The sequence below is a fragment of the Brassica oleracea genome, chromosome C9 (genome assembly GCF_000695525.1).
Source record: "Brassica oleracea var. oleracea cultivar TO1000 chromosome C9, BOL, whole genome shotgun sequence".
Classification (NCBI taxonomy): Eukaryota; Viridiplantae; Streptophyta; class Magnoliopsida; order Brassicales; family Brassicaceae; genus Brassica; species Brassica oleracea.
Genome location: NC_027756.1, coordinates 2042084 through 2062822, shown reverse-complemented (window position 1 = coordinate 2062822; position 20739 = coordinate 2042084). Strand labels below are relative to the sequence as shown.

Here is a 20739-nt window from a genome sequence, read left to right as displayed (position 1 = left end):
CGCGAAGATTAAGAAAATTATTATGTTTTTAAAAAGTATTTTATAATAAATAGGTTAGATATAATTTAACCAATAAAAAATAAGTCTATTTAATTTGATTGGTCACACTGTATTCAATAAATGTAAAAGTTACCTAGAAATACGAAAACTACTTACATTTTGAAACAAAAAAATTTCATTAAAACTAATTACAATATGAAACGGAGTGGGTACTATTTTAGAACGATTGGGTCATGAAAGAGACGACTCACTAATCTTTCTAATGAATTTGACCATGTTATATAGCGCCATTATAGTACTACCAAGAATATCTCCGGCCTCACTCTATTTTCCCCTCTAAAATAGAGTTTAGAGTAAAAATACTCAAATGGTATTCTATTTTTTACTCTATAATAGTGTAAACCTATTTTTTACTCTATATATAGAGTAATATTTTTATTTTTTTGTTCATCACTCTATTTTTCACTCTAAAATAAAATACCATTGGAACAACGTCCAACTCTATTATAGAATTACTCTATTTTAGAGAAAAAAGAAATAGAGTAAACCATCAGAGATTGCCTAACTAGACTGATGTTATATTATCCAAAACGCTTCAGTTTAAAGCAGGCTAGAAGCATTCAAACACAAGAGCAAATATGTTTTCACTTTTGTTTGATTCAACTGTATGTAACAACATAGGAGAAGGGCTACATAATAGAGTAATTTTATGGACTAATCACCACCAACTTGACGTTTCCATGAGTCTTCCACAATGAGTTCATCAACTCCCCACTCCTCAAAGCTGATTAAGAGAGGGCACACAAAAAATTGCCGATCAAACAAGTGAACTGATAACAAGAAAACAAAGAAGGAAAACGTTTTGATGTGAAAACTCACCTCCCGTCAGGTAAGTAACGCCTGATTGTGAAAGGTATCTTACGCTGTCTAAGCTCCTTCATTGCTATCTGAGTAACCAATATTCATAGTAACCTTTTAGCTTTCTTCATATAACCAGAAACAATGACAACTCTTGAAAAGGTTGTAAACATAGGAAGAGAGATACACAGTTTGTGAGAGTACCTCGAGAGGATCAGTCTCACCCTCCAGCTCCACCATCACAGGAGCATTCATGCTGTATCAACACCCAAAAACAGTAAGCAAAGGAACCCAAAAATCAACAACTCGATACAACTGATAGTCTGGGAGGCGAAAACCAAACCTTATCTGAAGAGCACGAGTGCCTAGTATCCTAGCCCGTTCATACTTGGTCATAAACTTTGATGTTTTACGAGGACGTGGCACAGCTTCCTCCTCTACCTTATCCTCTGCCTCAATAGGTTCACCATCCACATCATCATTTTCCTTCATCTCGGCATCATCCTCTACTCCTTCCTAATCACAACACACAGCAAGTACTCAGCAAATTACATACAGAAAACAATAAAAATGTCCAGTTCCTACAAAGAAGAAGAAGAAGAATAACAGCTTACTTCAATCTCCGGCTCTGCAGGCTCATCCTCATACCTACAGAACACAATCGGTTCAAGCATTTCGAACCATAACACAGTAATATGAACACAAACAGTCCCAGAAACATAATGCAACTTCAACTTTACTCCCAAACTCAAGCTAAGATCTCATGTAAGCTCTATTCACAATCACCACAAACTCTAAAGCTCTCGTCTTTTCTTTTTGTTTATACTAATCAAGACCTCTAACAGAAAACACTCTGCATGAAACAGAGTATTCTCTTCCTATTCTCATGAACACTCAAACAGAGTAAGCTCTCATCACTGCCTATCATGCAGTTCCAAGAGATGGGTTCTAACTAAAACTTATAGACAATCAAGCTGTATGATTTACAGATAAAAGACAACTCTTTGAACCCATAAAAATTGGATCTTTCCGTAGAAAAATTAGGGTTTTATAAAGCTCTAATCTTTGAAATCAACAAGAGAAGAAACATATAGAATCATCTGAGAGAGTACCCCAAATCGTCGACATCTTGGTAATCGTCGTCCGCCATGGATTTGAGATTTCACTCGTGAAACCCTAGGTGTCGTCGCAGAGGCCGCTTTGGTGTGAGCGTGTGTGAGGAAACTGGCCGAGGATTGATTTTATTCCGGTTTATACTGCCTAAATATATTTCGGTTTACTTTAACCGCCTTCGTCTTGGTACTCTACTCTACATCTAAATTGGATTTGGCCCAACTCTTTCAAAAATGTATCTTTTAGTATATTTGGAGTCAAAATTGGTACTCTCAAATAAATTTCTGTTATAACTTTTTGATTGGTATTTATATATCAGAAGTTTGGAATATCAAATTCTACAAAAAGATATATATAACTATTTATGTAACTAATTTAATTTTTTTAAAATTTTAAAATTATATAAAAGTTTGTTATACATAATTGTCACAAGGTGGCTTAGTGTACTATAAATATAACTGTCTAACATGATTTTTTTAAAAACATTATATTGATTCAAAAATTATTAGTATTATAATATTTATAAATGAAAATAAAATAATAAATTACTAAATAAATTTATAGAAATACTATAAAAATAACTTCCCTTCTCAAATCTTATTGTACGTTCTTTTCTTATGAAACGTTCTATTAGAGCATCTCCAAAAAAAGAACTCTATTTTGAAGTTTCCAAAACTCTATATTTGAAGTTTAAAAGTGTTATTCTCCAAAAGTAAAACTTCAAACTCAACTTCAAAACTATTTATATTTTATAATATGGTCTTTATATTTGTCATAACTAATTTGAATTCTTAAAACTTTTGTAAATAACTGGCACATATATAAACATATTACAACAATATAATTAATAAAAGATTCTATTAAAATATAAAAATTTAAATAAAAATAACTTAATTAATATTAAACTTCAAACAAAATACCATATTATTTCATAAAATGATTTTTCGTAATGCATATATGATCTATTAGTGCATTTCAAAGTAAAAATGACTCTCCTCATTTTTACTTTGTAAATTACGAGCTAAAAGTTGTTGAAGTTGGATAATATTGATATTTGTAAATACATTAGATGGAAACAAGAAAGTAAAAGAGAAACATAAAATATTGTTAAAAGACTAATTTCTTTTCGATGATATTAATACTCGTGAATATATTCGATATGAACAAGAAAGAATTTTACAAAAAAGATATCAAAAACAACAACGACAACCATCTTCAGTTGCACAAAAAAATTGGACAATATTTGAAAATTTTGAAGGTTCCGGATCAAACTTACATGACTATTAGTGTTGTTATAATATTTAAATTTCTGTAATAGTTATGTCTTCATGTAATTTTTAAAAATATTTTTGTTAAGTTTTTTTTGTACATTATTGTTGTCTAAATTTAGCTTAAAATATTTTAAATCTTATTTTAAAGTTTTATTTAATTTTATGTGTAAAACTTAAAATATGTAAACAAAATTTAAAATATTTATGAGATATAATTTTTTTAAGGATTAAAACAATAAACGAAAAAATATTTATGAATCATAAAGGTAATGTGTGATTTAGGGATAAAAATGCAAATAAAAATGTGAAACTTCAAATTTGAAGTTTTGAATAGTAAAACTTCGAATATAAAGTTTCGCTCTTCAAAATTTCAAATTTGAAGTTTTTGTCAAATTTGAAGTTTTTTTTTTTAGAGCAAAAAATTATAAAATGTCTTTCGGAGATGCTCTTAGAACAACTACGCACGACCTGCGAAATTATTTCCGATATAGTTTTAGTAGTCGGTTGTCGGTTTGATATTGTTGAAAGTTTCATGGTAACCCAAATCATTTTATACTACTACACTAATTAATTCCACCGATATATTATGATTGAATTCAATAATTATTATTATCTTCTTTTCTTGCTGGGAAGCTAAGATTAATTTTTTTTACATTTTAATATATACTAGATTTTGATCCGCGCTTTAAAAGCGTGGGATTTAACTCTTTTAAAAAAAATTATTTTTATAACTTTTAAATTTTATATTATTCTACAGTTTATATATTATCATACTTATTTTAAATTGTATAAAACACAATATATTATGTGTTTTATGTAGATGTATAAAATTTGAAACCCATGATATTTTATTTACTAAATTGAATTAATTTGCAACCATAATGTAAATTTGTGTAATTTTTTTTCAATATTAATTTTTTTGCCGGTGTAATTTCTTTTACTTATTTAACACTAATTTTTGTTTAAATGTCTACAATTTTAGCCCACTGATTAATTTTAATAATTTCATTTTGATAATTTTAATTTCATAAAATTTATGAAAATACAACTAATTGTCCTACGTTATTATAAATATTTTAAGTTTATCGAATTTAGTACTTAACTATACCTATTTATATTGTTTAATTTTTAGTAGTGTACAATGGATAATTTAAGTTAGATTGGAGTTTTAGGTACATTTATTAACTTAAACTAAAGTGGATTTATACATACAAAACACTAAATACAGTATGTTTATACATATAAAAACACTAAATATGTTCTCATGAAAAAGGTACGTACCACTAGTTGTAATTTCATTAGTTACTTTAATGGTACATATGAATTAACTAGATGTAAATAACATTATCATTAACTAAATGAAAGAGTAGTTTTAGGAAATATTGTCATATAAGGAAAATCATATTCGTTAGTCAATAATTCCTTTACCTGTTGTTCTGTTGAATAATTGTTTCTATTAATTGTAGTTTTAATTTAAAAGTCAATGGCACATCTGTAAATACTATCAAAAATCAAGGTGACCTAAAAAATGTACTTCAATTATAATAGTATATATATATATATATATATATATATAATATTTAAAAGGATACTATAGTGAGCTGTATATTCGAAATCACAATACATAAAACCAAAAGTTTTTTTTTCCTGATCAAGATAATTAATAACCTAATTTCACTTTTCACCAGCTTTGATGCTATATATTGAAGTTGCAGACGTTCCAAAAGTTTCATTTGTTGAGTTTCTTCTAATAAGAAGTCGCTAGAATTGGTAATGGTAGGAAGAGTTTTGTAGTTAGGTAAACATATTCAAAGTGAGATGCATACTCATTACAAAGAATAATGATATTGCCAGCCCATAGCCGCACATACAGCTGTATTCAAACATGACAATATATTTCTTTCCCTCATTTGCCAATTTAATCTAATGAACAATTGCAAACAAAAATGGGAACTTTTTAAAAAATAAATTTTATAAAAAGCAGTTGCATGATTTACATGAAAACAAGTGAAAGGGGTAGTGGCTGCTTTTCGGTAAACACAAAATAATTGTATAGATTTTCGTGTATCAAGATTGTGGAGCAACAACTCTATACACTATTCGTGTATGTGTATGACATCCACTGATCCACATGGGACTATTCACTTACCAAGTTACCAGTTACCTCCAACGTTAATATTATCCAAAAGGATATCTATTGACAAAGGCGAGAGTGACTAGTGTTCGATACAATCTACTGTAAGTCAAGTGCAAGATGAGCTGCGACATATACATGTATCGAGATAGCAAGGATGTTCTCATCACCTTGACTTATCAAACACATTTGTTCAAAGAAACATATCGTATTCGTAGAGATGCTTTAAAAAAAACATATTGTAGAGATCTTAGCCACGCAAAACACAAGCCAACATGTAAGTTTTAAATCCAGGAGAAACTAATGTGCTACATTCGAAAGTGAATATTCCAAGTACAAGAAAACATAAGATGTGTGTATAGTTGTAAACTTTTGCAACAATTATATTGGTTTGGCATGATGCTACAATTAGTATATCATTGTTTTAGTGCGTATAAGAGAATAGTAATAATAAGGAACCAACAAATTCTAGTTATAGAAAAGGGTAAAAACCTGCAACTGAAATCCATCTCAACGAGGTATTCTCACATGCTATGTAGTAAAATACAAGCATTCATGTTACATTATTTAAATACAAAGAGCATTGTATCCAATGAATGTGAGCTGACCATTTAAATATATTATTATTCTTAGGCGTCAGTCAATAATTATATATTATTAAACTATATATTATATCGAAATAAGTAGAAAAGCACATGGACCCATGTGTTCATTGGAGCATTATCAACCCATATTCTAAAATGCTGGATTCCTACCACCTAACATGGTTTCCTTTTATATGTCACATTTATGTCTATGCGTGTAATGTCTACATTTACATACGTATTCATTTAATTAATTATTATTTAATCTTCATATTAATTAAGAGATTATGTCAATATTGACTAAGATAGGTTCAGTAATCTCCTCTATCAACATTTATTACTGTAATAAGAAAATGGTTGAATGTTGAGGAAGTCTTCAAGGTTGAAAAATATGAAGACTCAAGGTTTAAATTCATATCCAAGGCCAAGATTATATGTATACGTTATACTTTTGGATGTTAGATAGTGGATATTACCGCGACAAAAAATAGTGGATATTACCAACCGCATTTGCAAACTAGAAGAGAGATGACAATGCTGAAACGGCTACTCATCGCCAATAAATATATCAAATTTTCATACAACAGAAGATGTTGTTAACTAGATGGTGTGCATATGCAATATGGCAATGAAATACATTAATGTATGTTCAATGTTATCTTGGTCATGACATCACTGTATCCTTAATGTTTGCTATAGACTATGAACAAATGAAAAATGTTCATGAATATTACTTTTTATGTGCCGTGTTTCAAATTTAATGTTGTTAACATAAATTCGAATTTGCTTGGAACATTAATTAAGAGATTTTAATCATAAATATCTGACAAATAATTTTTTTTGAAAATATTGTTTTATTGAATGAATATTTTAAATGCTGAAAATTTCATCCAAAATCTAAGATATAATTATTTAGAATAAAATTGTTTGAGACTATTTGAGAAATATTTCAATGTAGTTCTAATCATTTAAATTTATTTAATTATATGTATTTCTTTAGTTATAAAAATATATATGGTGAGAACTTCCCACTAAAATGCTTTTACATTGTATTTTGTTGAAATATACATTGTATTTTTACCATATTTCAAACTATTATTTCTAGAAAGAAAAAAAAAATATCTACAAAAAGACATTGACAATGACAATGAGAAACGAGTTTCAAACTAACGTAATTTGACCGTGTATTATTCTCTTCTTTACAAAACCGCGTTTCACTTCTTGTCTCCGTCTTCTTCCTCGACCCTTCTCCCTCTCTCCTCCATAAGTTCCAGAAACTCAAAATTCAAAACCTTAAAGACCTCAGCTTTGAGATCTTTAGCTAGTTTCAAAACATATAAGTTCTCTCTGATGATGTCTGGCTCGAGATTAATAATCTTCGCAATAATCTCCGCAACCTTCTTCACCGCTGGATCAATCCGATTACTCTCAGAAGATGCATCTTCAGACTTCATGGAGGCTCCAGCGTACATAAACGGACCAGAATGCTCTGTTCTACCCCAAAACAGACTCCTCTTAGCTTGCGATCCTTCAGCTGTTCACATAGCTATGACCCTTGACCCAGCTTACTTGCGTGGCACGGTCTCCGCAGTCCACTCCATCCTCAAACACACCTCTTGCCCTCAAAACATCTTCTTCCACTTCATTGCTTCAGGGTCAAGCCACGTAAAGACTCTCTCCTCTGTTTTTCCTTCTCTGAGTTTCAAAGTCTACACCTTCGATGAAACCCTTGTTAAAGATCTCATCTCTTCTTCCATAAGACAAGCTCTCGATAGCCCCTTGAACTACGCGAGAAGCTACCTGTCAGAGATTCTTTCATCGTGCGTTCACCGAGTGATTTACCTAGACTCAGATGTGATCGTGGTCGACGATATCAAGAAGCTATGGAAGACTTCTTTAACCGGTTCAAGAACCATCGGTGCGCCAGAGTATTGCCACGCGAACTTCACCAAGTACTTCTCAGATAGTTTCTGGTCAGACCGTAACCTCTCTCGAGTCTTTGACTCCAAGAGTCCTTGCTACTTCAACACAGGTGTGATGGTGATCGATCTTGAGAGGTGGAGAGAAGGAGACTACACGAGAAAGATCGAAAACTGGATGAGGATTCAGAAAGAAGAGAGGATCTATGAGTTGGGTTCTTTGCCGCCGTTTCTTTTGGTATTTTCCGGTGAGATTGAAGCTATTGATCACCAGTGGAACCAGCATGGTCTAGGTGGAGACAACGTTGTGAGTAGTTGCAGATCTTTGCATCCTGGTCCGGTGAGTTTGATACATTGGAGTGGGAAAGGGAAGCCATGGGTAAGGCTTGATGATGGTAAGCCTTGTCCTGTTGATTATCTATGGGCTCCTTATGATCTACACAAGTCACAAAGACAGTACCTTCAATACAATCAAGAGTTAGAGATTCTTTGATTCATTTAATTTTTTTTTTCTTGATTCCATGAATTCTATTTTTTGTTTCTTCGTAAAAAGTTTTGCTCTTCTTTTGATGTATATAAAACGGAAATACATTGAGGATTTACCTCTTCCATTGATCTATCAGTTCTTGATTTCGCTCAAGATGTTTGTGTGGCCATTATTTTATCTCATCTTTGTGAATTACCAGCAAGCATTTATTACCTATACTTTAACCTTGTTTTGAACAAGTCCAAACGAATCAACACATGTGCTAGGTTCACCTATACATAGACATCCGGATATTCGTTCGGATCCAAATATTGGTCCAGCACTAGGCTCACCAGATGTGAAGCCAATTTCTCAGTCTTATACTAAAGCCCAATTCTGACAAGATATACGAAGTCTAGGGTCACTAGGGAAACTGGTGGAGAAGGATGATGTTTTACAGGATTTGATAAGATCTGTACTCAAGCTTGACTGACTGTTTTTTCTTTTTTTTGGTCAAACCTTCATTTTATAATAATCTTAGGATACCACATCGTTAACAACCTCTACGAGATTGCTTGAGTACTGAAACAGAGAGTCTTTGGCTAGCTTATCGGCCGCACCATTACAAGCTCTAGAAATAAAACAAAAAGAGATAGAAGTGAAGGATTTACTCAACACGCCAATGTCATGGAGTAACCCTCGCAGTGCCACCACAGACTTGTTTCCTGTGATTAAATCGATGAGACTTTTTGAATCTGATAGACAGATCACGTCTTTAATGTTAGAGGAGGCAGCCTTTGAGAGGCCTGCCCGTAACGCGAGCGCTTCGGCAACTAAGGCTGAAGCTACATAACGTCTGATTTCGGTTCCTTGTAAGCATTGCGCGCCCTTTGCGTCAGTACAGATCCAGCCAAAACCACCTGCAAGAGAGGCAGAGTTCCAAGCCGCATCCGAGAACAATTTAAACACATTATCTGGAACCGGAGGTAGTGAGGTCGAGATGTGACAGTCTTTATTTGAAACAGAGCTTTGTTTTCGTGGGGTTTGAGCCTCCTGCCATTCCTTTGACTGACTGTTATGTTTTCCTTTCACATAGGCAAATCGTCTTGACAAGCTTAGATAAACAAATGTAATTTTTATTATATATAACTAGATATATGGCCCATCCCTGGCAAGATTTCTGTGAAACACTTAAATTATATACAAGGATAACCAATTCCACCATTTATAGTAAATTATGTTTTAAAGGATATAAAAGTATATGGTGCCATGGATGGTGATAGATGAGAGGGAGATTCAGTTGAGGATATAGACTTAATCAACTCTCTACCAGACCATATGCTCCAACAAATCCTCTCATATATTTCAACTACGTTTGGCATCAGAACTTCCCTCTTGTCCAAAAGATGGAGGCATATATGGTGCGGGACACCTTCTATCTCCATAAAATGTCTATGAAATACATAAAGATTGTCTTGTATGCAAGGAAATGAAAGCAATTCATAGTAAAGATACATCTAAGATTCAGTATGTCTTCATGTGTAGTGTAAGCTTCTTTAACAACTTCTATCTCCCTAAAATGCCATAATACTATGATTCAATAACTTTCAATTCTTTATGTCTTTATTGTCTGAGGATTTTGTCACCTAATTGAAACTATGAAGACTTGAATCAGGACCAATGGTGAAAGATCTAAGGGTGTAAATGGTTGGTTTTAGCCATAATTATAGAGTAAAAATACGATATATTATGAAAGTTTCAGTGTAGCCCATATAATTGATTTTAATTCCTCTAATTTCACTAATTTTTTCATATTCACCACCATTTGAACCCCATACAGAATAGAAGGACAAGCACATTAGAGAAAAAGTCACAAACATCGTTCCTTTCTCCAATATACTACATCCCAGACCTCGATGTTTCTGGAATGTAGTATTTTGGAGAAAGAAACGATGTTTGTGACTTCCTTTAGTAATGCAAGACTCATGGGTTGTGAGGTAACCTTTTGCAATACTTATGGTCTCAAAATTGACACATGGGAAGCTGAAGTGAAAATAATAACTATAAAAACAAGAAGACAAATCATGTTTTAGCATTGTTAGCTAGAAAACAGTATATGAAAATATGCATAGAACGTTTTACAGGATATTGTCGTCTCTAGTAATGAATGATTTTTAACATTTTTCAGTTATTTTGTTTTGTCTTTTCATGAGATTTGCGTATCCGATAACGACATAGTTGTCCGTGTTTTAACATATACTGTTTAGTATAAAAAAAGTTGAGGACACAAACAAAAGAAAAATACATTCATAAACCATAACTAAAAAGAAGCATTGGTTCAATTTTGGTTAACTCACACTGAACCGGAATCAATTCTAAACCGTGTGATCATCTTAACACTCAAATGCAGAACTTATGTGTATTTGATCCCTTCCCAAATTAAAACGAGCATCCATATAAATTATACGTGTTTAAACATTACAGAAAAAACATATGAGCAATTACTCAGACGATTAACAATCTCAAATCTCACATCTTTTTCCCATATTATAATCCGAAAATGCATTAAATAAATAAATAAATAAAAACTCAGTTAATGGCATCGCATCTTCGCCGGACCTCCCCCCGCCGACCAGTCTTAACACCGTAAAGACTCAACTTTTGCATAGCTTTAGCGAAGTCTTTAAAGAACCGATCTTGATCCCTAGCGTAAAGATCAACAAAAGGCCGGGTTCTCGGGTCGGAGTACAACCCGTGATCCGACTCGAGCAACCCGAGACCTTTGGGGATATTCTGGAAATACATATTGTCGAACTTATTCGGAGTCATGATGTCGTTAAAGACAGAGATGGTCGGATCTTTCGGGTAACTAGAGCAAGCCTTCTTCAACGCTTGCGCGAATCTCGGGTTATACCCGGTACTGTTCCGGCCCACCAGGCCCACGAACTCTTTACAATGCGAGAATCCGATAGAGTGAGCTCCGCTGAGAGCGACCATTTCTTGAACGGTGAAGCCTCTGGACTCGAACTGGCGAATGGTCTTGGCCATCGGAGACGACGGGAGAGGGAGGAGGTCGGCGAGGAGGGAGGCTTTGGAGGTACGAGAGTCGCGGCGGCCGAGGTGGACCGGGTAGTAAGGACCGCCGACGGTGACGAGGAGGTCGCGGGTGGCGACGGAGATGATGTCGGAGCAGGAGACGGTTTGCGGGCAAGCGAGCTCGAGGGCGGTTTTGGCTCTGACGATGACGTCGAAGCCGTCTCCGGGGAGGGAGAGGTTGATGGAGGAGTCGCGCTCGGCGACGTTGAAGGCGGTGGAGGAGACGAGGATGGAGGCGTCGCAGCCGTTGGGGAAACAGTCGTGGAAGAAGAGGCGGATGACGGCGGCGGCGGTGGTTGGGTGCGTGATCTGTTTGTCGGAGATTGTGTCGCGGACTATGTCGAGGAATCTTGGGCAGGAATTTGAGTAGAAGTCGGTGGTCAGGCGAGACTCGGCGGTGGTGGTGAGTAGAGTGAGGAGGAGGAGGAAGAGGGAGGAGAGAGGTTTGAGTGGCGACTGTTCCGCCATTGTTGTAGTGGAAGAGAGATGGAGATGGAGAGAGAGAGAGAGAGAGAGTAATGAGACTTTAGTGGGGCTAGAGAGAGAGTTGGGCTTGGGATTATATTGGAAGGAAGAAGATGAAGAAAGTGAGAGGGAGAGTGAAGACCACGCGCCGATGCGAAGCACGGTCCACTAATCACGGGGATGTGTGTGGAAGTCAAAAACTCGGGATGGAAGTGGTGGCTCCGGTTTAGTTAAGATGGATCGGTTATCTGATTTAGACCGGTTTATTGGCATTGGAAGGCGGTTTACTAAAGAAATTGATTCGAGTTGATCTATTTTGAACCAAACAAAAGATTGATTCAAAAAGTTAAAATGAGTTTTTGATTAAAGGAAATTAGTTGTTAGAATATCCACTGAAATTTTGAAATTAGTATAAGACAAACTAGTTTGGTAATGTATATATGGGGATAATTTTTTTTTTTTTAAATGTGCATAGGGATAATTACGTAAAATGAAATGATAATGCAGCATATGTTTTGTTCAATTATTTGTGTAGATAAATTAAACTAATTTCTCTATTGAGTTTTAAAAATCAATAGAAAAATTGACGGACATTACGTAGTTCACATGCATCTAAACTTCGTGTGTGTGATAGCTCTCTCGTCCACGCGGAGAAGACAGAGAAGAGAACTTAGAGAAGCAATCTAAAAAGTCTCATGGATTTTATTTGATTAATAGAAAGTTTTGTGGCTGATTCCGCAATTTCATAATTATTATGACTTATAGTTCGTAACATTGGATTAAAAAGTACTATTGACTTTTAGTTCGTAACGTTGGACTAAAAGATAATATACATTTCGAAATCTATCTCAACCATGTACACTTGTTTTGAAGACAGAAAGTGCCATCTTTTTGTCTAGACTGAAAGATGCTTTGAATTTTTTTTTATTAAAAGCTATATGATTATCTTACCTATGCAGCTATGCTTGATGATAACGGAATGGTCCTGTGAATCATGCCTAATAAGCACTAAGTTTAAGAAATCTCGTTTGGGCTGTAATGGCAGTACAACTAACTATGTGATGCACTATCTTAGTGTTTTTATAATCACCGCTCATAAACATTTTATGGTACTTGTGATTATTTGTTTATGTATAATGTCGGTGCTGATAATTATAATAAACAGGCGTCTTGGGGTTGGCTAACAAGTGTTATCTTCTGTTTGTATTACACTATTACTAAACCCAATAGAAGAAATAACAGCAAAATACAACTGTAATGGTCCAAATTATCGAAAAAAAGAAGATATCGACAGTGTAAGAGAATCCAAATGTGTTTCTGACTCTCTTATTTCCATCTAAATGGAAGCATATTAATAGTATTTTTAAATGATTCATATACATATTGAAGAAACTAAAAAGATTATTTCGGATAAAATAATGTAGATTCTGCAATATGTTTAGGTTAGACCACTGCGTTTGTTAGTTGTTACTAAATTCCAAGAATTCAAATTTCGGATTCTGTAAAAATAAAAAAAACACGTGTATCGATTTGCCTAATACATTTTCTTATCCGAATATGTGCCAGTCAAATAATGTTTTTTCTTAATGGTGATTATGTGATAGTGGTGGTCATGTTAAATTGGTAAAATGGTGATGATGATGTGATGAATTGTAATGGTGCATGTCGGTGATGGTAGTGGTGAACTGATGATGACAATGATATATCAAGATGGTATGATTCTGAGAACTACATGCAAAGCTACGGTAAACTTAGGTAGATCTTAGAAATCAGGTCTACTATGTGACAAAGATGTCAGGTTCTATAGTATGTTATTTTTCATACAGGTTTAAGGTGATTGTATCCGTCGAGTAGGCTTCACAAACATCGGACCCAGGTCATTTTCATGACGTTTAAGTGAAGCGTACTAATTAAGTTACACATAACCCCATTAATTCGCCCAAATTTGAATAATATAGCTTTCGTCCGAATAGCGATGATGATCGAACTTGGAATCACTTTTTATTAGAGACATTGTTAACGACTATAACGGTTCATTGTATAATCCTAAGTTTTGCATGTAGTTTACTCTAGAAGATTATAAGTTATTTAAAAATATTAATTAAAGGATAAATTTGAAAAGAAAAATGTAATGAGCTAGACACAGTTGTGATTCTTGTCGAAGCATGTGCTATATCGGACCCACAATATGTGTACATTGTCATTGATCTTGGCCGTCAAAGCCATAAAAAGAGCTGACCATACACTCGAATATTTCAAGTAATTGTATTTGTCTATGTTGGCCGATTTTTACTAATATTTATATAAACATTCTTTTCAACAAAGAAAAGTCGAGGCCAAAACTCAAACTTTGTCCCTAAATTCCATAAAAAAATTAGAAACCTTAACCGAGTTGTTTTGGTCCAGTGGTAAAGAGGTTCCAGCTGGAACGTTCGATTCTCTTTGACCACCCATAGACGTTTTAAGTGCCGAGAAAACCTGAATTTCTATAAGTCTCTTCGTGATTAGTTATTTGGCCTAGAAAATGATCGTATTAAAATTATCAACAAAAAAAATAGAAATTTTATCACTGAAATGTATACAAAGATAATTGAAATAGCAGTGAAATGTGACATCTTGTTTCTCCGTTAGTCTCTTTTCATACGAAGTTACATAAACCATATATAAGCGGATCAAGGACACTTAGGTCGACTAGAAAATGATAAAATACGTAAAACACTGGTGCGACATTAAACATTTGATCTTACAAAGCTACATAGAAGATATTTAAGCGGATCAAGGACACTTAGGTCGACCACCATGAGTAGTCATATTTGCGTAACATCTGCCACACTTCTCTCTGTTTCCATACGTGCCGGGTGGTACACATTTGCACCTGAGACAACATGTTCTGCATGCTCTAATACATACCTTCGGTCTCCAATGCGAACCACATCTAACATCACACAACTTTGGGTAATATGTTCATCAATGAGCAATAACTGGTAAGAAAAGTCGAATTAATAAGCATTTTATCTAGAAGTTTATGTATACTCGAAGTTTAGATGTTGCCAAAGTTCACAAGTTTAGACTCTAACTCATGAACTTTGACAACATCTAAACTTCTAGTATACATACACATATGTAGTTCTACATACTCATTAAGTAGATCATTTTTATACTTCTATTGATCGGCACCCGCCATTGAAAAATGGTCATTGTGACATGCACTGGCTCATTAACCTTTAACCAAATCTTACTTATGGTATATAATTCTTGGACTAAATTTTTACTCCCAATAAATTCAAGAGTTTCCATCTTTAAACCGATTGAGAATTGGCAATGAATGAGATAACTCGTATTTTCTATGCGTAGATTAGGTTCTTTTTTTTTACTTTCGACGTACCATTTCCAAGCACAAGTTAGAAATCACGAAATGAGATTTTGTTATATTTACTAGAAAAAAGTGTTGCAATCATGTTTTTACCTTTTAGCATAACAGGTGGTGGAAGCAGTGTAGTTGGAGGTGAAGGCGGTTTAACCGTTGGTGCCGGCTGAGGAGGTGCTGACGGTTTGCCCACAGGAGCTACCGGGTGGAGCGGTTGAGGTGGTTTCTCCACTTCGATATCAGAATTGGCCTAACCAGAACATAATGAACTAACTATTATTATCCATAAAGTCTTAAAAGCAAAACTAGGAAAGGAAAAATTGTTAGTAGATGAGAACAAAAGACGAGTGAGAAAATTAACGCGAACAAGACGGAGAAGAATAAGAGAAGGGAGTTTGAGCTAGACATTGTTGAAGTTCGAAGATTTGCTTGAAGCCTCACTTAGAGATACATTTGTTTATTGTTGGTCTATAAATAGAACTTGAAGTGCGCGGCACAGTGCAACGTAATTTTAACCACCGCAATTTGTCACATTCCGTAAATTTTACACAACCCGACGTGTTCAATCTGGAGGATTCCACACTTCCAATTTAAAAATGTTATATGCATTCCATATTATAGATATGTTATTCGAATGTTGAATAGAGGGTTCGATCAGTGGTATTACATTTATACACACAGCCACACTTACTCTAAAACGGTAGAACCGTAGGGGAAATGGTTTTGATCAATAGCAAACTGCTAATTTCTTATAATTGTGTTTGATAAATATATAGACGCGGATCATAGTATATAAGATATTGACTAGAACACCTATCTTATGTAAAAATATAGCACCTCAAATATGTAAACAGCAAATAAGAAAATGTCAATAGTTATTAGCCTAATTAATTAAATCCTCTAATATGGTCTCTTGTTCTTAACCTAGTTAAATGATATGTGTATTGCCTGGTTGATAAACGTAGGATTATATCAAATTTATTGAATAGTTGAACATTATACGAAGTCTAGTGTTATAAACTTAAAACCAACTTATTGCAGGTTTAACCAATCGGCTTAGTAATACTTTCTTGGGAACTCTTTAGCATCACGGGTGAACTTCTTCAAAAATATCATGGTATACATGTTTAGCAAACCTCACTGGTTCATCTCTTAGTTTGATCATTAGCAGAATCTAAATCACTCTTTCTACATAACATCTGATCGGTATGTTTTTAACAGTTAGGCCAAGATCACTTAAGAAATTAATCGTTTCATTCATTTATCTGAAACTGGACATTATAAGTTTCTGAAATTTATGTATAAAAACCCACATTTAAGAAAGGTAAAAGAATAAAAAAACAAGCAAAAAAGTAAGCGAATATAAACTGGTTTATCCCCTCTTCTTCTCTGTCCTTACTTTCTGTGTGTCTAGTTGATCTGTTCTCCGATCAAATCCAACCCTACAACCAAGAAAGACAGCCCCTGAAACAGCAAGAAGTAGAAGTGGAGGCCGTGCGCCGATAGAAAGCTCCTTGCAGCTGCGGTTAGAAGCAAGAACGCTAGCGCAAGCTCTTTCTTGAACACCATGTTCCTCTTCTTGATCTTGTTCTTCGGCCTCACCAGCCCACCAAGGGTCTTCTTAGGGGTTTCTTGTTCAGCAAGATTCATCTCTTGCTCCTTGATTTTGCTCAGAAGCTCCAAACCGGACTCAGAGTTTCTCCTATGCAACTTCTCTTCCTTTTCAGCAAACGCTACCAAGTCAGATTCAGATGATCTACCTGTCTTTTTGGTCACAACCCACTCGTAAGCCGATCCAAGCTGGAACAACCCGGAGATCATGGCGTTGAACTTGGTTATGGACATTGTGTTCTCGAAAAGGAGGTAAGGGATTAAGAAAGGGAAAGATTTAGGTGAGGGGAGAATGTTGAGAAGGGAAATGAAGATAGGAACGTAGCAGATGATCCACAAAGGAAGCTCAGCTTCAGGTATGAACATCGTCAATGGAAGTATGATGCAGAAGAGTGTGAATGAGTAAAATGGTAGAATAAGCTTCCTTAGAAGAAAGAAGAGGAAGATCAAATTTGCCTTCTTCCCAGCCGATATCTGCAAAATCAAAATCGAAAACCAAATGTTAATGAATGAATGAAATTCGGTAACTGAAAAAAATAATTAACTAATATGTAAAAAAAAATAGACTCAATTTATCGCCAATTGATTTTAAATTGAACCTCGTCTTAAAATTTAGCACAAACTCTTTAATTTAGCACAAAGACGTCTAATTTAAACATTAGTTATAGATGGGTTTTGGTTTAGTTTACCTTAGATTTTATGATTGAAGGCAGGCATAACCGGAAAAGTTGCATAGGACCAGAATGCCAACGATGTTGCTGCTTCTTGTAAGCTTCATAAGACTCAGGCAACTCACAAGTGACTTCAACGTCATTGAGGTAGATGAATTTCCAACCATTGAGATGCGCTCTGACCGCGATGTCCATGTCTTCAACTGTCGTTCTCTCGAGCCACCCGCCTGATTCTTCCAATGCTTTGATCCTCCAGACTCCTGCGGTTCCGTTGAAACCGAAGAAGTTGAGAAACACTCCGTTCACTTGCTGCTCTACTTCAAAGTGGAAACATAGGTTTATGTTCTGTAGCCTCGTGAGGAGATTCTCGTCTTTGTTCACAAAGGACCACCTTGCTTGGACTAGTCCTAACTCTGGATTTCCCTGCAAGAAACAACACAACACTCTTCTTTTAGCTTCTCTTTTTCTAATAAAATCTTACTTCTTACACATGCTAAACGCTAATTGTGCATTTTCCTGTGTATATGTTATTTTCTTTAATAAGTAGTCATTAAAAATGTAAAATGCTAACCATCTCTTAAGTTTTCACTAAAAAAGTAATGCTTAAAAATATGATAAAATATGTGAATATGTATAAACAAACGCAAATAAAATATTTCTCATTAAAAATGTAAATTGGAAACCATCTTTTATGTTTACAGTTGAAAAATAATGGTTTAAATGCTACTTTTTAGTATAAAAAGCCATAACGACATGTGAATATGTATAAGAAAACGCAAACAAAAAGGAAAAACCAACAATTGAAACCAAAATAAAACATAATCAAGATTAGGTTCAACTAATCTGAAGACTAGTACTGTCTCAGTTTTATCGGTTCTACTATGATTTCATATAGAAAATAAAACTTTATATTATATATATGTTGGCTACTTTGAACATGACCCACCGATAAAGATAATTAAAAAAACCAAGACAACTGTCGGTGACGAGTATATCATTGATAGATTTTCTTCCTAATAAAAAAATCAGTGTGAAAACGTCAAATATTTTTACTGCTATCTTCCTCTTAAAACATCATCGTAAAGTACAAAACTCCAAGAAAGAGATTTCCTTTTTCAGTATGAATAGATTGTGTGTATGATTGATTGATTACCTTGAAATGAGGAACTGTCTTCTTGAGAAAATCAGGACTTGGCGTGAAATCTGCGTCGAAAATGGTAACAAACTCGTAATCTTTAACGTAATCACATGTCATTGCAGACTTGAGATTCCCAGCTTTGTAACCAGTTCTGATCAACCTATGCCTGTAGATAATGTTTACACCTTTCTCTGCCCAAGCAGATACTTCTTCCTTGATCAGAAGCTGTAAGTTTGGATCGTCAGAATCGTCTAGAACTTGAATCAAGATCCTTTCTTTTGGCCAATCAAGCTGTGCAGCTGCTCCTATTGATTGTTCATACACCTAAACAAGTAGAGAACATAACAGTTTAAAACAGAGCATTAAAACAGAGTAAAAACAGAGTAAAACAGAGCAAAACAGAGCAAAAACAGAGTACGTTTATAGTTTTACCTCTCTTTCATTGCACATTGGGATCTGAATGAGGACCATTGGGAAGTTAGATGCGTCTTCTAAATCTATTTCCTCATCTTTGAGCTTGGGTTGGATCTTTTTGAGTTTGATCCAGAAGCATCCGAGACAGAGGACTAACCGATCAAGAGACTGGATCAAGAAGAGGACAGTGCAGAATTTGGAGAGAGTGATGACAATGGGAGCGATGTAATCGGATCGAAACGAGAGCCAAGCCATGTAAGACCACTCGACGAGCCCGAAAACCTCCCAAGACGGTCGTCGGTTTATGAGATCAAGATTCCAGTTCTTGTAATACGCGACGGTTTCTATCGACAAGGCGACTATGGAGATGACAAGACAGGCTTTGATGAATCTGTACATTTGTTTCCCTCTGCTCTTGGGATCTTCTTCTTCGTTTACGTTCTTGGAGGAGAAAGCGATTCGGTTCTTGACCGAAGCCAAGAGCCATGAGAGAGCAGAGACGACTCTGTGGGCTTTGAGGAGGAGGAACCATGAGAACTGTTTCGGGCTGATGGATTTTCTTTTGTTGTCAGGGAATGAGGATGGATCTGAGCCGTTGATCTCTAGTAAGGAGAAGTTGTCTGGCTTCTCCATTGTCACTGCCACTGAGTTTGGAGGAGCCATGAATGAAAGAGAGAGAGAGAGAGAGAGAAAAAGAAAGAGAGATTGGATGTGTGGTTTGGTTGGTACTAAGAAATGTTTGTCATTATAAAGATGAAACAAGGAAGTAGCATTTGAGTCGTCACTGTTTCATTAATGTTTCCTTAGAAACTGGATCGTTTGTTTTCACAGACAAAACAGTGATCGGATCAGAACTTGAGATACGCTTGCGCAGCTGTGTAACTGAAGAGAGAGAGAGAGAGAGAGAGAGAGGGACGAGGATCATGTGATGAAGTGAACAACAGGTAATAAAGAGGAGAGAAGAAGAAGAACAAGAGAGCGTTCCTCATTTCTTTGAATTTTCCTCTCTTTTTTATAGAAAAAGTTTTTTTTTTAAATTGATTTATTTTTGACGGCAGGTATTTTGATGGTCTGAAAAGTCCAACTCTTATTAGTGGATCTTTTTTTCTGGCAACATATTATTTTCCAGCTTTCATAATTAAAGATGCAATTTAACAATAGAACAATTTGCCCAAAAAAACAATATAATAAATTATAATATACCATTATTAAGTTTTGTATTTGAAATTATCACCAGAATCCAAACATTTCAAACCATTGGTAACATGGAAAAACCAAACAATCTTTTTCTAAATGTTTAATTACAAGCAAGAAATCATTTGTAAATATAAATAGAAAAAATAAATTATAGTTTCTATTTCTATATATAGTAAATATATAAAATTGATATGTACGAATATTAAAAATATACGTCAGAAAGATACTATCTATCTATATATTTCAGTTATTTTGTCTTTTACATCATATTTTATTGCCATAAACTTTTAAACGTAAACTATTAAAACAAAATCCTTAAAACATTGAACCCTAAAGGAATACATATAGTTTGTCTTTTATTGTCTATTTCTTAATTTTATGTTATCATTGAAAGTATGGAACTCCATTTTGTTTTTTTTTTTTTTTTTTTTTTTT

The 20739-nt window shown here is 34.5% G+C and overlaps 4 protein-coding genes across 4 annotated transcripts; 1 reads left to right on the top strand and 3 right to left on the bottom strand.

The window, feature by feature from the left end:
• Positions 1-566: 566 nt before the first annotated feature.
• LOC106319100 (DNA-directed RNA polymerases II, IV and V subunit 6A-like) lies at positions 567-2123 on the bottom strand. Its single transcript, XM_013757334.1, has 6 exons — positions 1971-2123; positions 1473-1506; positions 1202-1374; positions 1063-1114; positions 880-947; positions 567-784 (listed from the first exon to the last, which is right to left on the bottom strand). The coding sequence occupies exons 1-6, from the start codon at positions 2006-2008 to the stop codon at positions 715-717; spliced, it is 435 nt and encodes a 144-aa protein (XP_013612788.1). The 5' UTR covers positions 2009-2123; the 3' UTR covers positions 567-714.
• A 5069-nt stretch (positions 2124-7192) lies between these two features.
• LOC106319099 (probable galacturonosyltransferase-like 10) lies at positions 7193-8519 on the top strand. The gene has a single exon (XM_013757333.1). It carries the CDS (start codon positions 7311-7313, stop codon positions 8370-8372), a length of 1062 nt encoding a protein of 353 aa, XP_013612787.1. The 5' UTR covers positions 7193-7310; the 3' UTR covers positions 8373-8519.
• A 2265-nt stretch (positions 8520-10784) lies between these two features.
• On the bottom strand, positions 10785-11981 carry LOC106313306 (peroxidase 31-like). Its single transcript, XM_013751090.1, has one exon. It carries the CDS (start codon positions 11907-11909, stop codon positions 10935-10937), a length of 975 nt encoding a protein of 324 aa, XP_013606544.1. The 5' UTR covers positions 11910-11981; the 3' UTR covers positions 10785-10934.
• Positions 11982-16509: 4528 nt separating this feature from the next.
• LOC106318683 (xyloglucan glycosyltransferase 4-like) lies at positions 16510-20089 on the bottom strand. Its single transcript, XM_013756771.1, has 4 exons — positions 19126-20089; positions 18709-19017; positions 17574-17978; positions 16510-17358 (listed from the first exon to the last, which is right to left on the bottom strand). The coding sequence occupies exons 1-4, from the start codon at positions 19768-19770 to the stop codon at positions 16684-16686; spliced, it is 2034 nt and encodes a 677-aa protein (XP_013612225.1). The 5' UTR covers positions 19771-20089; the 3' UTR covers positions 16510-16683.
• Between the last annotated feature and the right edge of the window lie 650 nt (positions 20090-20739).

What these genes read in the sequence shown, in the direction of transcription:
- LOC106319100 (XM_013757334.1), bottom strand. Translation starts at nt 2,008, where the DNA reads ATGGCGGACGACGATTACCAAGATGTCGACGATTTGGG. An exon ending in ACTCGTGCTCTTCAGATAAG is followed by an intron (nt 1,115 to 1,201) that starts GTTTGGTTTTCG and finishes GTGTTGATACAG; the next exon opens with CATGAATGCTCCTGTGATGG. An exon ending in GTGAGACTGATCCTCTCGAG is followed by an intron (nt 948 to 1,062) that starts GTACTCTCACAA and finishes TTGGTTACTCAG; the next exon opens with ATAGCAATGAAGGAGCTTAG.
- LOC106319099 (XM_013757333.1), top strand. Translation starts at nt 7,311, where the DNA reads ATGATGTCTGGCTCGAGATTAATAATCTTCGCAATAATCTCCGCAACC.
- LOC106313306 (XM_013751090.1), bottom strand. Translation starts at nt 11,909, where the DNA reads ATGGCGGAACAGTCGCCACTCAAACCTCTCTCCTCCCTCTTCCTCCTC.
- LOC106318683 (XM_013756771.1), bottom strand. Translation starts at nt 19,770, where the DNA reads ATGGCTCCTCCAAACTCAGTGGCAGTGACAATGGAGAAGCCAGACAAC. An exon ending in CAATGTGCAATGAAAGAGAG is followed by an intron (nt 19,018 to 19,125) that starts GTAAAACTATAA and finishes CTACTTGTTTAG; the next exon opens with GTGTATGAACAATCAATAGG. An exon ending in AGACAGTTCCTCATTTCAAG is followed by an intron (nt 17,979 to 18,708) that starts GTAATCAATCAA and finishes TGTTTCTTGCAG; the next exon opens with GGAAATCCAGAGTTAGGACT.